Source organism: Phyllopteryx taeniolatus, chromosome 12 (genome assembly GCF_024500385.1).
Source record: "Phyllopteryx taeniolatus isolate TA_2022b chromosome 12, UOR_Ptae_1.2, whole genome shotgun sequence".
Lineage (NCBI taxonomy): Eukaryota > Metazoa > Chordata > Actinopteri > Syngnathiformes > Syngnathidae > Phyllopteryx > Phyllopteryx taeniolatus.
In genome coordinates, this window is record NC_084513.1 from 10,114,052 (window position 1) to 10,130,638 (window position 16,587).

A 16,587-nucleotide genomic window follows, 5' to 3' on the forward strand; every position below is an offset into this window, starting at 1 on the left:
TAATTATATGTTAGAGGTAAAAATATGGTCACTTGGAGGTGCACGGACTGTTAATTATGATGTAAATATGTTGCATTAGAACATTAAATATGATGTAAATATTTCAGAGGGTCACAGACCACAGAATGCGATGAGATTATGTATCATTAAAGATATGGTACACTAGCGGTGCACCGAAAAGTAAATATGATGTACATATGTTCCTTTAGATGTGTACAGAATGTTAACTCTCTGGATGGATGGGCTGAAATATTTCAGAGGGGCGTCGACCATCCAATAAGAAAAATTTTTTTTTGATATGCAGACTAAACGCAGGCCTAGAACCTTTCCCAAGCTACATGCTGGACCCAAAAATAGAATAATTCCAATTCTAGCCTAATGAAATAAAAGCAGGACAATGTGATTACGAACCACAAGAGTTGCTTTTAAACAGCAGACCTTTATTTCGCTGAGGGGTTCATTCCTCATCATCACTTACAGGTGCCGTCTCCAACACGACGCAGACGGCGGTCCGAAAGTCCAACGGGCCAATAAGTGTCGACTGGGGTGGGGTGGGCGTGTTGGCGTGTGTGCAAACACTTGGCACCTTCACAGAAAGAGGTTTGCGTGGATTCCCTCCTCCGAGTGCAAAGGTGCCAGCTATTGTTTTCAGTGCAGATTGTTGCTTAGCATGGCTTTCAAGCCATTAACAAAGCATGTGCCAATCCAGATGAAAATCGGATTCCTCTTCTCATGTTTTGAGTCACGATGGAAGCGTTTCTCCATGCGCAAAGATGACATGCAAGTTTGTGAAGCCTTTGTAATTTTCAATTTAATGCTTTGGAAAATTCTATTGAAATCTCTTTTGAGGCGGTCGTAATGGTTTTTCACTGTTTTTCTTCATGCTGCACATTTACAACAGAGTAATATTTATTTGTAATAATACAATTCATGGCAGGGCTTGGTCCCGAATAGCAAAAATCTGCCAGTAACTGACGGCGGTTTGTACAGCACTTTAATTGCCTTTAGAGGCCATAAGATAGCAGTGAGCAAGTACTTTTGTCTAAATAAAGCTCTTAAACCGTCTTCAGCACCGTGCTGCCACCAGATGGCACCAAAGCAATACTGATGTTGTTTTGGCTTGAGCACAAAAACAGCAAATAGGTGAGTTTTCAGCAAATAACAGAGGATAGGCTACAAATAAAATGCTAAATCCAACCAGGCGAGTAACTGACACATTTGACCATATTTGTGACCCCTTCTTCATTTTGCAATTTAATACAAGGAAAAATTACATAAACGTTTTCAAAGCAGCTGTAATGCTGTGTGAGAGGTTTCCTTCATGCTGCAAATTTACAACCAAGTAATATTCATTTGTAATAAATATCTTACAGTGGCGCACTGGGTACTATTGGAGCTGCAAGACTTGAACAAACATCTTTCAACACAATCGTCTGTGGACATAAACGTAGGTCTTTGCTGACATCTGGTGGAAGAGTTGAGAACTGCAGGGAAACCAGTGCTAAATCTGGGCTTTTCTTTTCCAACAATGACAAATATATATATATATATATATATATATATATATATATATATAAAGCCGAGTTGCGGTCCACTCCAGTCTCGCCTTGCTGCACAACAACTATATCTCTTGTTGAACAATACTGGGCCCTCATGTGCTTGAGTAGCGTCTGCACCATTTGCACAATTGACATTGTCCCAGATTATCGCACTACTAGTAACTTTAAACTGCATACATTTTTTGACTCGGCATCAATTTGCACAAGTGTAAAAATAAAATAAATAAATACAATTGTCCCGGCATTACCACATTACTGGTAACCTTTTATTGCTCAGTGACTGTTTTTATGTCTCAAAAGTGTTCTACGATTCTGTTGTCGTACTAGAGCAGCTCCAACTACCGGAGACAAATTCCTTGTGTGTTTTTGACATACTTGGCAAATAAAGATGATTCTGATTCAGATTCTGAAAGCGGTAAATAAAAAGTTGTGAAAATTCACTGATGGCCTCAATTTGGGACCACTTAGTCTTGGACAATTGTATGCTTCCCATTTTTGCAATGAGCCATGACATCAAACCCCTCCTGCGTCACAGTGGAGGCTATTGGGAGGGAAAGCACCTCCTCCCAAAGTCCAGTATCAGCTGTCGGGCAAGGCACTCAGCTCTGCATTAAATACAAAAAAAAAAAAAAGACACTAAGCTCTGTATTAATTACAAAAACAGGGTATGATTATGACCAAATGATTGTAAAGGTTTGTTTGTGTTTGTCTTACTTCCAGAGTGGAGAGAAACACGAGGAGTGAGCCTCACCATCACTGCCTGAAATCAAACAAACAAGCAAGAAAGGGTTAGGGTTTCAAAATAGGGATTTGCAACAGGGTTAGGATTTTCAATTAGGGTTTCAATACATGGTTAGGATTTCAAACTATCCATCCATCCATCCATTTTCTGAGCCACTTCTCCTCACTAGGGTCGCGGGCGTGCTGGAGCCTATCCCAGCTGTCATCGGGCAGGAGGCGGGGTACACCCTGAACTGGTTGCCAATCGCAGGGCATATACAAACAAACAACCATTCGCACTCACAGTCATGCCTACGGGCAATTTAGAGTCTCCAATTAATGCATGTTTTTGGGATGTGGGAGGAAACCGGAGTGCCCGGAGAAAACCCACGCAGGCACGGGGAGAACATGCAAACTCCACACAGGCGGGGACGGGGATTGAACCCCGCACCTCAGAACTGTGAGGCTGACGCTCTAACCAGTCGTCCACCGTGCTGCCGATTTCAAACTAGTGATTCATAACAGGGCTAGGGTTTCAAATTAGAATTGAAAAACATGGCTAGGCTTTCAGAACAGGGTTGGGGTTTCAAATTGGGTTTTTCAAAACAGGGCTAAGGTTACAAATTAGGGTTTCAAACATGGTTAGGGTTTCAAACTAGGATTCCAAAGCAGGCTTAGGGTTTCAATACATCATAAGGGTTTCAAACTAGGAATAGGGTTTCAAATGAGGGTTTCAAGAAAAGGTGAGGGTTTCAAAACAGGATTATGGGTTCAAATCAGGGTTTCAAGACAAGGGTGGAATTTCAAACTAGGGCTTCAAAACAGAGTTAGGGTTTCAAATTAGGATTTCAAGACAAGGATAGGGTTTCAAACTAGGGTTAAGGTTTCAAATGAGGGTTTTAAGACAAGGTTAGTGTTCAAATTAGGGTTCAAGCCAGGGTTAGGTTTCCCAGGCAGGATTAGGGTTTCAAGCTTGGGTTAAGATTTCAAAATATGATTAAAGTTTCAGGGTAGGTTTTCAGGCCTAGGTTAAGGTTTCAAAAAAGATTTTCGCGACCATGTTATAGTTTCATTAGGTTTCAAGACATGGTTAAGGTTTTAAAGTAGTTGTTCAAGCCAGGGTTAAGGTTTAAAATTTGGGTTTTAAGCAAGGGTTAGGTTTTAAACAATGTTTGTTTGTTTTTTTAGACTAGATTACTGCTGTTTTAAAGTAGGGTTTGAAGCAGTCAAGTGTACAAAGTGTTTGACCTGCCAACTGTGTGACCTCAGAGTAGATTTGTGTGCATTTGTGGTCGTCCACAGTCTCCTCCTCATCTTGGTGGTGTTGTCGTCGTTTGCTACTTGGATGTCCGGGCCTTGGCGACGTCCTTTTTGTTTTGGTCAGAGTCCACTGGAGGACTTCCAGCATCTCCAGCACCAAGTCCACCATCAGCAGGTGAGCATTTTCCTGGACAGTTGCAGCTACAGTTAAAACATTAATCCTGAAAATATACAGCATATATATATATATATATATATATATATATATATATATACAATAAAGGGCAGGACAGGAGGGAGAGCAAGCAGCAGCAATGCTAAAAATCCCAAACCCTGATCACAAACCTAAACCTGAACGCCTAAAATCCTAACGTAACCTTTAATCCCAAAAATATTACACTAACCCTAAACAAAATTCTTATCGTAAACCATAAACCCCCAGTGAGTCGGTCACATGATGCAATGCGAGCGTTGTCGGCCGCGTGAGCGCGGGAGTATAAAGAGGCCTTTAACTCATAACTGTAAAAACCTAATCCTAACTCTAGCCATTAAATCTTGACCCCAAACCCTTCAACATAACAAGTACTCCTCCCACTAATCACAATAACCTTACCCTAATGTCTAACTGTAAACCGAATCCTAACTCTTAACATTAACCCTAACCCCAAAACCTAACCTTAACCCCCATATCCTGGGGATTAAGGTTGAAATAGTTCATCAATATTCATGAGTAACCTTTTCCATCTCCCATTGGGCACTGCAGTGACCCATGCCCCGCCCCATGTGCTTCTTCTCAGCCAATCGGAACTTGCTGCCAACAGCAAGGTGCAACCTGGTGCCCAATCTCAGACAGGGACAGCCCCTTTTTGTGAGGCCCATGTGGTTGGAGCAGGTGCCTCCCATGGGGCCGGAAGGGTCCTCGGACCTTAAATAAGACCAAAGTTAAGTTAGACCTTGACTCTGATTCTAATTCTGAGTGACTGTTCTACGAATCACATAGCCAAGTTTTAGAGGTCCACGTACAGGGCGGCACCCCCGCAGGAGATGTGTCTGCAGCGTCTGGAGATGACCGGGCTGCTCCGGCGAAGACCAGCATTTTGTGGATCGAAACTAAATTGGTCCGTGGACTGCTTTTCCAAATCCTCCTCATCAGGTGCTCTTCCACAGGCTTGTGGTGGTGACACGTGAACTCGGGTCACAATCCCGTTGTTTGGGCGAGGATCTGATATTTGTGTAAAATGTTTTAGAACATGATTCAAAGAAAATCTGCTGGATCTGGTGGGCCAGTGCAACATTTGCTCTGTATGCAAAATCTCCACTGCTAGGCAAAAGTTGATGGGAAATGACAACAAACATCATCATATGTTTTATTCACCCCCCCAATTCACAAAATTGCAACTGTTAGGCAAAATATTGTAGGACACGATTAAACAAAATTTAGATGGAAATGGTGGGGTAGTAAAACACTTGCCCCAAGGCAAAATCTTGTTTTTACTCCTGACTCCTATCTGTGACTCGCTCCTGAATGGAATGGAACAAACTGCAGATGCACTGGCACCCAAGCTAAAGCGCTACTTACTTTCAGAGTCTTTTAACAATCTCTGAACCTCACTTTCTGGGATGTTTTTGCAGGAGGTGAAGCCTGGGTTCATCTAGGAAATGAGAGTTGGCCCAGTGTTGCACTGAAGAATCGGGGGAACTGCTGAGTGCAATTTTAGAGTTCCCTCTATATGTCAAAATGGGAACTAAACCTTTAGACAAAAATGGAGTCTCGTTCTTAGTGGCTCAATTAATCTACTTACGTCTACTCGTCCTAGAAGGTGCAAAAATGAATGGCATGGCAATTTCTCAAGTTTGGCAGACGCAATCCCGGGTGCGCTCGGCTAGTATATAATCAAGTTTGTGCCCGTTTTCGCACCTACAAGTGTATTGGCCAGGTGGTCACGTAAAGCAGAAGTTACCTGGTGTGGCAGTTACAGGAAGTGGAGAGTCCACGCACCAGCTGACATGTTTGCATCGGTGAGTTCTGGAGGACATGATCCTTCCAAATGCTGCTGTGACACTTCTTTGTCCCGCTTTGTCTGTCAATCACGTCAACGACTACACTGAGTTGTGTCGTGCAACTTCCTTTGTTGTCAACTCACATGTCAGCAATGTGCAGGATGTAAAGCGCACTTCTTGTATTCACTGGCAGGTTGTACTTCTCGTCCCAGTCTTTCTGCACAGGATAGAAGTAATGAATATTTGTAGCATGTGGCTTTTTCTTTGCCTTTTTTGTGTGATGTCACCACAGAAGGGATACTGGCAAAAGTGTAACGCAAACCACGGAATGTGAAAAGAAAATGTATTGTGACAGGACAACTCAGGGAGAGTGAAGTGTTCAGACACGCTCTCAGTCACACACACAAACACACATTCTCTCTATCACTATCCCTCTCTCTCTGAACGCACACACGCGCACACACGTGTTTAGGCCTTGTTTTCAAAAATCTGCAAAAACGCACACATTCGCCCACCGACTACGTGACGCCACTGTTATCCGCTAGGTGTCGTTGTTGACCAAGCTTCGGCCCTCCTTTCCACGTCAATGCAATACACACATTTTCAAAGTACAGTACGTGTGCCTTGAATAGGCACTTCCGGAAGTTGTATTTTGAAAGGGGTCCGAGCGGAAGTGTCGTGTAGTTGTTGTTGTCTTTGTGGTGTAGTTTGATGCCGCTCGCGCAGCATCGACGCGGCAGGAAGCGGACGAGAGGCGGAGCGCCACCGACGGCGACGGCGAAGCAGCAGCAGCAGCAGCAGCAGCAGCATCACCACCATGGCGACGCAAGGACCGGAGTCGGCCCGCCCTGCGCCCCTCGCGTCGCCGCCGCCTGGCCAAAATCTTAGCAACGGCGCGCCCTCGCCGCCCAACAACCGCGGCTTGGAACGGACGCTGGAGGAGGCGACCCTCAGCGGCTCGCTCAACCTCAGCGCCCGTAAACTCAAGGATTTCCCACGGACGGCCGCCGGTCACGACCTGAGTGACACGGTGGAGGCAGGTAAGGAAGCGTGGGCGTGGGGGGTGTGTATCGGTATGGTGTGGGCGCCGTTCCCATGGAATTGCCCCCCCTCGTCGCTTCCTGTCTGTGACTCGGCGAAGGCTTGTCAACATCCACGGGGGCGCGCGTGCTGTCAACCCGGGAGGTCTGTGTCGTCACAAAGACGCGCCGGGCTCGAACGCGTAAGCACGCATCCACTGATACTGCGGCATGGAATAAAGCGAATTGGAGGCTTTTGTCGATGATACTACAGCAAAGTGGACGCTGTGGAGCTCGGCTCAGCAACCTTTTTGAAACGGAGAGCGACTTCTTGGTTAATAATTAACTTTGAAACATCTGAAGTAACACATTTGGTTAAATTACCTTACCGGTAATTATTCATAATTAATATCCTTCATTAATATAAAGACAGCGATCGTGTTATTGATTTCTTACAATAAAGAGCAATGATTTAACAAGGTATGAAACAGATGTGTCACAATTAATCAATTGACTTAATCAACAACTCTTGATAATTGATTAATCGTTGAGAGTCACGCTTTAACTTAAAATTGTCCAAATCCTCTGATTTCAGCCTCTCAACATTAAATATACTCTGATTTATTCCTGAAGACCTTCATGAACGCTTACTGATTCTCTGTCATGTTGAATCAAAATAAGACTTTTGTAAACATTTGCTTTAAACTTTGGAAAACAATGGCCACAGTCTTTGCAAATGTTGTTAGATTTCACAGGCCAAACCAATAACTGAGTCATAATCAATTAATGGGAAAAATATTAATGGTATAAATAACCTGTAATTGACATGTAGTTGAACATGAACAAGCCTCAGAAGTGTATCTCAAACTAGTAACCCTTTTGCATTAATCAGTACCCAAACTGGTTCTCAGTTTCAAACACATTGGTGAGTACAACATCTTTCTCTCCCTCTCTCTCGTCTGATATTGCTTTATTGATCATTTATTTGGTTTTGTTAAATCATCAAACATTACCAAATAAACAGCAATAATAGTTAATAAACAGAATCGGGGGGGAAAAAACATTTTGCAATAAACTTTATTACAAAATATTTATCTCATTATTCACTGAATTGATGGAATAATTGACAGAATAATTGATTCTAGAAAATATTAGCTAGTGAAGCCCCCAAAACATATAAATATCAATTTGCAACACTTTATTTCTATAAATCTCTCCACATGTTTACCTTTTCAAATGACCACCTCTATAACATTCCTAGGAAATCAGTCACAATGTCCCATCTCTAGTGAGCTATTTTTAGAACAGGACAATGTTGGTGACCCATGCTGTGAAGTGTAATACTGCAGTAGTGGAGACTGTGGAGTCTAATGAGCCAAAATGCAGACTGGCGTACAATCAGTGAAGTGGACACAGTGGAGCATGATGAAGCACTGTGAACGTTGTAGTATAATATTAAATATATAGATATATAGAAAAGTGGAGACTGTGGAGAGGAATACAGTGGACCCCTGCGGATTCTCACACACAATTTAAATTTTTTCTTTTTTGTTTTTTCTTTTTTGGGGGGGAACCAACCCCGAAAATGCTTGTTCAAGAATCTTGGGGGGGAATAGTAATGCTTTTATAATAGGAGTCAATTATCCGCGGATTCTTGCCATTTGCAGTCTGGCCCGGTCCCTATTCCCCGTGTATAGCAGAGGTCCACTGTAGCAGCATAGTTTAGTGGAGACGAGACTGCCTAATGAAGCAAAGTGTGGAGTGTAATACTGCAGGAAAGAAGAGATTGTGGAGCATAATGAAGCAAAGGGGACCCTGCTATATGAGATTGCAGAAAAGCAGGGACTGTGGAGTGTAACAGCAGCAAAGTGGAGACTGGGGGGCGGAACAATGCAGTGGTGCTAATGCAAAGCAACAGGTTAGCTAACGTTAGCGTGTGTGTTTATTTTTGTCGTTTCTGGTTGTAAATCCTCAAAAAATGAGGCCAGCAGTGTATGGTATGGACGAGGGCTGCACAATATATCGTTGGGGCATCGTTATCGCAATGTACCTCTGCGCAATAGTCGCAGGGTCCTGTGCAATGTTGGTGTATTGATACTGTATGCAGTCAATCAACTGTAATATTAATAAGGGACCAACATAGGGACCTGGTTTGACATGCTAATAAGATTAACGCCAATGTTTCAGTAAATTATAACCCATCAAACAACACACACAGAGGAGCCTAGACTGTTATATACTTTTCTTGTTTGATAACTGTTAATGAGGACACGCAAAACAATTATACGCCTGCATTTACTGTATCTCTCTTCAGAATGTAATGTACAAACGCATGTTCCAAGAGATTACATTTAGGGGGAGGAGATGCAGGTAGAGCCATGGCATTATTGAAGGGACAAACTTCTGGTGTACACAACAATGTGTTTTCCTTTTTTTTTTTTTTTTTAACCTTTTTTATAGGTGTAAAATAACAGATTGATTAAAAACAAATGAATAATGTTAGGAATGTGCTAATGACTACAGGATAACTGGGGATGAAACTTTTTTTTGTATCTTTATGTCTGGCTGGACTATTCCGCAATACTAGAGTGCATTTAAATACAAGTAGACTTCATACGAATGACTCTGTATACATTTGTGCCCTACTGAGTATAGTGTTTCTAGAAAAGAGGAATGTGTGCTAGTGTTCACGTTACATGTATGTTATCTATTTTTTAACATTGCAATATATGTCACATGGTTAAAGAAAATGGCAATGTCATTTTTTTCCAATATCGTGCAGACCGATTGTGGACCTGCTTAGAACTGGTCTGACCAGAAAATCTTTGGACAGGGAGACACGCTAGCTCAATAGTTAGCTCACTCGCAAGAAGCTAACCCCGAAGAGACAGGAAGTGGCCGCACCCCAGCTCATTGTTTTCTGGAGGCCATCCTTTCCTCTGCTGGAAGCCAACGACTGGTGCGCCACCCCACCAGTAAAAGTCCAACAGTTTCACACAGCATAAACGGCAAGAAGACAAATTGGAAAGAAAATCAAAAACCTACAAAAGTCCAAAAGACTTGAGATCGATCAAAATATGCCGTATAACAACACAAGAGCTGGCATTTGGCTTATATCATTTTTTGGTTCAGAAAGCAAACCAAAATATGTGAAGGGGCTTTGGTGGTTATAACAGTATTGGGTATGTTATCAAAATGTACACGTACCAAATCTGTACTTCATGTCAATATTTCAATATCAATATTTTTTGAGAATTGTTTTGTTTTTGCTTGAATTCCTTAAATCAATTTCAGCCATGATTAAAATAAATATTCAGTAATTTACATGATTTTTAACCCTTTAAACACCAGGTAAATTACTTAAATGATGATTATTATTATTTATTTAAAAACAAACCAACAAAAAATAAATTGTTTTCATCTATTAAATAGTAGAGTGCTGGGTGATTAGAGTTTTAGCACTGTCATCCAAATAAATTCTATTTCATATTTTTTCACAAAACGATACTATTGGTCTGTCTCCACGTCATCTGTTACTTTTATCCATTATTACACAATTGAAAGTGTTGAAAATAGTTTGAAAAAAAATATATTAACTCCGCCTCTTCCCTCACTCAGTGGGAGCACCACTACGTTGCCTCAAGTTTGAAAGTCATGATGTTTTTTAGATGTATTTTTTAGGGCTCGCACTCGCATTCTACTATTTGTGTTCAGAGTAACAAATGACAGAATTGAATCTTTACTCCTTGTACTATTCCAAAATGATGGCCCAACAGATGAAAAATCAAATTTCAACATCTGAAAACTATAAATTGAACCAGAAAGGGTTTTGGCTGCCGCTTCTCCCTCTGGAAAAGTTTTTCTTTTCAGTTTAAAATGGCTTACTTTAATCAGGATCCCTCACTGTACCATGGTCAAAGGTGTAACACCGGTTGGTTTTGGGCGTGTCAGTGCCGTAAATCCTTGCTGCCTTCTGACCAGCTGCCTCCTCTCTAGCCGGTCGACTGACTACCTAGCTAGCTCTCGTCATCATTCATTCTGCCGAGGTCGCCGTCCCCATCGGCGATGGAGCCCTTTTGGCTTCATTTGCGGCGCAGACATGAATATCCGTACAGCTCCTTGGGCTAGGCTATTGCACGCCTCCTTCTGCAGAGATCTCGGTGTAGGACTTAGATACAACTGCGTACAAGCGCAGAAATAGCACGCAATAACCCCAAAGGTGTCGGCCACAAAGGTAAAGAATGATGAAATATTGAGTATTTTTGGAAGTAAATGCGGCATGGCAGCAGTTGTAGCTCTTGTAAGAATAAAGTAAGTTGTATATTATTCTTTGATTCATTGTGATTCGAATCTGATTAAAAAAATTCTGCTTCAGCATTCGGTTTTTTCGGCGGACTCGGATGCCAATGCAAGTCACCACCGATTCATGAACAGGCCTAGTATTTATATGTATTTGAGGAAGCCTGTTTTGTTAAAAATGGATCGCTGTAATGCTTCGGTGCAGAAGGAACCGGTCATCCATGAAGGTAAGTGCGTGCGTGATGTTACCAGGTTTTTGCTTTTGTGAAGTGTTAAAGGCTTTTTGTAATGCCTTGCAATTATACGTTGAGAAAGGTTGTTGTTAAACTTAAAAATAAACTAACTTTTGGATTCAAATATACGGAATACGATGGCGACGCGGAGTCAATGTCTTTTGCGGAGATCGGATCGGCAAATTATGACATTTAATCAGCCGATCAGCATAAAATGCTAATTATCGGCCGATACCAATCAGGCCGATAAAATCGGTGTAAAGTCTAGTACTAACAATAAACAGCTGAGTGCTGGGCTACATTGTGTTTCCACAGATGTCCACTGGGTGGCACACGTACTTTGAAAAAAAATCCTCTAAATTCATAATTCCGTGATATAGTTTCAAAACAATTTAGGAAATTGTCACTTGTAACTCTTAAAATTATACTGAGAGCAAGTTTGTTTGGCTAGCATGAGTATAAATATGTATTTCTGATCCAAAATGAACACTTATATTTGCCTGTTGGAATACAGGCCGCCATGATTTCTCTTTAGTCTGCCCTGTCGTCACTGCACGCATTGAAATCGTCATGACTTGATTGTGATTAGTTAATCAGGAATATCATAAACCAGTATTGCTGACATCATCCAAATTCAGCGTAATTATTGGTTTAGAGACGCAAATATGTCAATACCCACGAGAGCAGCCCATGGGTCCGTTGCTCTTGTGTGCTATGCAGCAATGGCATGGGCGACTGACGTAATAATTACGCGAAACTACAAAAAGATATTAAAATTCGCTGCCAGCACTTTTAATTATCGATTTTTATCGATTCGTTGGTCCAGCCCCATATCATATTTTTTTGATTTCCTGAAAACTATTCATTTTGGAGATGCGAGGATTCCTCCCGACAGCAATGATATAATAAATAGTAGAGTGATGGAGTTTTGGTGGTGAGTAGAGTCTTTGATATGTTAAAGATTAGCCACAAAATTTCTTTGACTGCTTATTAGTATTTTTATTTTTTTAAAATCTAGTTTCAAATACTTCCTCTTTACATATTTGTGGCCAAAAATGCTTCATTGACAACTTGGAACTGTTTAAAAGTGTGTGTGTGTGAGGGGGTTGGGGGGTGGGGTGGGGGGGGGCATAATAAAATGAATCATAATAATAATACTGAGAGTGTCAATCAAATGGGAGCGTTGCTATCTATTTTTGGATGCCTGAAATGCATCTCATTAGACCTTCCAAACCAAAACAAAGATGCTCAGTTGCTTGAGGATTTTGTGTTAGAGCCTGAAAGTGTGAAAACGTCGTCTCTGACTTTGCGGTGTCTCCCAATCTGACAGACGCCAAATCCTTTTCAGTAAATAAACTGGAGCAATCACCCCACCCTTCCCACCACCCCCTTCACCAAATGTAGGCCAAAATCAACCACACACTCACACATACTGTGACACACACACACAGTCACATTCAGCCTCTCTCCATAGTGCATCACTTCAGGCTTATCGTAATACGCCGTGAAGCTCACGGCGGCGTACATAAATGAGCATTATCACACGCTCGCACACGCACGACTGGCTTTCAGTTAAATCAAATGAAACGTGTCGAGGGGAAGCTTTTTAAGTCGCAGTTCAACTTTTGACCCAATTGTGTCTTGTATTGGGTGGACTTTGTCTTTGAAGGACCCCTGGAAAGCCAATATTACCCTTAAATGAAACAAATGAGTCAAACAAAATTTCAAAAATTACAATGACAAAATCTCAATTTCTTTCCAATTTAGCGTTGTCCATCTGGCTGGTGTATATGTTTCAAATTTGGTAGCAATCGGACTAAATCTCTCGGACAAGTTAGACTTTGAAGAACCTCTGTAAATGACTAATTTGACCTTAAAATGGAAGACTTTATTGTGGGTCTACTCATGATAGACATGTCTACCAAATTACAAGTTGCTTAGTTGAATTGGATTCTGGGGCTTACCTTTCAAAAAAGTTGAAGGACCCCTGGAAATGGCTTAAAAAAACAAAACATAAAATGTCCACTTCACATCAAAATGGCAGACTTACTGTGTAGTTTCAGGCATGGCTTCTTGAGACTAGTTTGTGGGTCTACTAATGATTGACATTTCTACCAAATTTCATGTTGCTAAATTAAACTGGCTTCAGCGGCAGGATTTTCAAAACATTTATGAGCAATCATGGGAGCGATTACATCAACACTTAATGCTGATATGCATTTAGTGGAGGTTCGGTTTAGCTTAGAGACATTAGCACCATTGCTCTATCTGTATGACACACACACAGACTGTAACAACCCCCCCCCCCCCCCCCCACTGACCCACATATTACACAGCCTTCAGCAAACCCGTGTGTTTTGACATGTCTGCTGACTTCCGAGTTCGAGCCCCCCTACCTAAATCCGTAATCCTGTTAATTTATTTCTCGCTTTTTTCCTTTTCCAGCACCTCATCCACACTTTTGTGGCGCTGTCAAGCTCCAGTGAGCTAACGATGTTAACGAGCTGGTCGTTTCCACCAACAATCAGAACAAAGGAAGCGGTCGCGGCAGCGTAGCGACCGCCGCCACCGATCTCTCTTGCTCTCTCTTTTCTCCTCGTCCTACATTCTCCTGACTGAGAGGCACGAAAGTGGGACGAGGAACGAGCACCGTAAAGAAGGCATTGCTGTTACGTAATGCTAGTGACAATACATCATTTATTTAGTGATCGTCTACTTTGTTGACAGTGTGAGGACACTCTTATGTCACATTTGTGTGTGTGTGTAGATGTGTTTGAGTGTGTGAGAGAGAGTGAGTGCATGTGTGTGAGAGAGTTGTGGATGTGTTTTTGTGCAAGTAATGAGAGCAAGAGTGTGTGTGTGGGGGGTGAGAGGAAGATTCGATAATTGTTTGTATGACTGTGTGTGTGTTAGTGTTTTTTCTGTGTTTGCGTGTCAGTGTTGTGTGAGTGTGTTAGCCTGTGTATGTACTTTTTTTTTTTGCATTCATGGGTGTGTGTGTGAGAGAGTGTGTGTCCGTGTATGTGAATGAGACAGTGTCAGTGTGTGTATTTCCATGTGAGAGTGTTTGTGTGTGAGAGAGATTGTGTGTATGTGAGTGTGAGTGTTTGTGAGTGTGAGTGCATGTTTGTAAGAGTGTTGAGTGTGTTTATAAGTGTGTGAGAGAAAGATTGAGAGTGTCTGTAAAAGAATGAGAGTATTTGTGTATTTTGTGTGCGAGAGGGTGCGTGAGTGCCCGTTTGTGTGTCATGTGAAAGTGTATGAGTGTGTGTAGGTGTATGTGTGAGTATTTGTGTGCAAGTTTGTTATAGTATGACTGAAAATGTGTATGTCTGTTTTTGTGCAAGTCAGTGAGTGTGTACGTATTTGTGAGATAGATTGTGTGTGTGTGTGTGTGTCACAGTGAAGTTTGTCGTCTCTAGGCTGTAATTGTGTAAGCATACATGCATTCCATCCAACATAGCCTGCAGCGACTTGGGAGGCGAATCAATCAACTGGAGCATAAAAGATGTTCCTTTAGTGTGTGTGAGTGTGTCTGTGTCTGTGTCTGTGTGTGCGTACGTGTGTGAGGTCGCAACAGATGGACATAGGTCGAGAAATGGGTCGTTTGGAATTCCTGTGGCCAGGGTGTCTTTAAGTTTTCCAAAATGAAGGCCAAAATCTCCATACCTGAAGTCATCTTAAAAACATCAACTCAAATGTCTTCACACGCCAGGTTTAGTCTTGCTCCTCCTAACGACAAATAGACAAGTTAATTGTCACAAACATTAAAAGTCCAATTATGCACCATGGATACACACACAATTACCTAAACTCATGAAACCATCAAAGACCTCATCATAAAGTCCTCACATGCCAGACAACATCATAATTCCTTTCAGCAGGGGACAGACGACAGCAGAAAAAGGCACAGGAATGAGGTTTCTGTTAAGTGGGGTCCCGCTGCGAGAGGACGGCCTCCACCAAGAACTGGAGGGAGGGGTCAGGGTGTCGCAGGATGGGAGCACTGGTGAAAAGAGTTTTTATCTGGTAGAAGGCCTGGGATGCGGCCGGGGGCAAAGCGCCACCCAAGCTCCAACAACGGAACTGCAGGGCACAGCTCATGACATGAACATTATATCACATTTGAAGTCAAACATCAAAGACCCCATCAAAATTACACGACATGATGTATATACTGTTTGGTTTAGTTTACAGTCACACACACGTTCGACATGAACAGACGCCTCCATATTTAATCTCATCTCAATATCGAAATATTTGAATTAATAGGCAAGATTAAAGTCACACACACTTATGTGTTCGATTAAGTATCTTTATGACAAACAGGAAGGCACACATCACAGCTAGAGTCATTTTTGAAAACATCAAAGACGCTGTCCAAATGTGCTCGCAAGACATTTAGACTTCATGACGATAGTCTATGTTTAGAAATTGGACAAACTGCAAATATGCAATTCTCTGCCCCCACAGAAACACACACACACTCGTGCTGACACACATTTTCACCGCCACTCATGCGAGTAGACTCACATGCACACACACAAACTGCATTGCGTGCAGAAACGCTCTCATGCTGGATGGGTTGTGTTGGTGTGTAGTTTCTTTGTCATGTGACCAATGGGAGGACGACACTGTGTATCTTTAATACTGACAATGTAGCCAACGTTTGCTACTGCTCTGTCAAGTCCTCTGTGCGGCCTTCAAACGTTACCGCACGTTCTAAAAATACAGAGATGCGTGTGTGTGTATCAGCGTGTATGTGCATGTATATGTGTGTGCGCGTGCTTTCATATGTGGGAGTGAGTGTGTGTGTGTGTATGTATTCGTGTGTGTTTATGCGACCACACGGGCTTACTCAGCTGTAAAATCCCTGACTCTCGTTGATTCTTCCGTTTTCTTTATTTTACCATCAGATCCTGACGTCGTAACTTGTAGCACAGGGTGATGAAAGGATACTTCCATGAATTTGTATTTGATTTGATTTAACTACATTTCCCTTTAGCTGCATCCGCAGTTCAAAGCGCTTCCATGTGCACTCCTTACACTAACAACAGGGCTGCAAACAGATTCGAGCTAGTTTACAAAAGCATAAACAGTGCTGTCAGTAACGGTGCTGGCTTGAATGGTGCCCTGTGCGACATCCCTAGTTGGCTCCCTCCTAGGTCTATCGTGGTCCGGGGGGTTAACCAAAACCTGTCCAAAAACAAGGTGAGTGACATCAGAATCAGAATCATCTTTATTTCGCCAAGTATGTCAAAAACACACAAGGAATTTGTCTCCGGTAGTTGGAGCCGCTCTAGTACGACAACAGACACTCAATATACCGAGAATACATTTGATAAATAAAGACACTGAGAAAACTGAGCAATAAAAGGTTGTTAGTAATCTGGTCATGCCGGTACAATTTTTATTTATTTAAAAAAAAAATTTGGGACAATTTTGCAAAAAGATGCAGATTTCTGAGAGCAGTTTGAATGACTAATAGAGCAATAG

At 42.0% G+C, this 16,587-nt stretch overlaps 2 protein-coding genes across 5 annotated transcripts in view; one reads left to right on the plus strand and one right to left on the minus strand.

Moving 5' to 3' along the window:
* Nucleotides 1–1,592: 1,592 nt before the first annotated feature.
* Nucleotides 1,593–5,740, minus strand: LOC133486448 (uncharacterized). The gene is made up of 6 exons (XM_061791598.1): nt 5,501–5,740; nt 4,563–4,761; nt 4,275–4,464; nt 3,528–3,726; nt 2,274–2,319; nt 1,593–2,164 (listed from the first exon to the last, which is right to left on the minus strand). Exons 1-6 carry the CDS (start codon nt 5,574–5,576, stop codon nt 2,101–2,103), a joined length of 774 nt encoding a protein of 257 aa, XP_061647582.1. The 5' UTR covers nt 5,577–5,740; the 3' UTR covers nt 1,593–2,100.
* A 469-nt stretch (nt 5,741–6,209) lies between these two features.
* lrch1 (leucine-rich repeats and calponin homology (CH) domain containing 1) overlaps nt 6,210–16,587 on the plus strand; it is a 43,977-nt gene continuing 33,599 nt past the window's right edge. For all 4 annotated transcript variants that reach the window (XM_061791587.1, XM_061791589.1, XM_061791588.1 and 1 more), the window contains exon 1: nt 6,210–6,580. In XM_061791587.1, the coding sequence (XP_061647571.1) occupies nt 6,358–6,580 (223 nt within the window). In that variant the 5' untranslated portion in view covers nt 6,210–6,357. The remainder of the gene's footprint in view (nt 6,581–16,587) is intronic.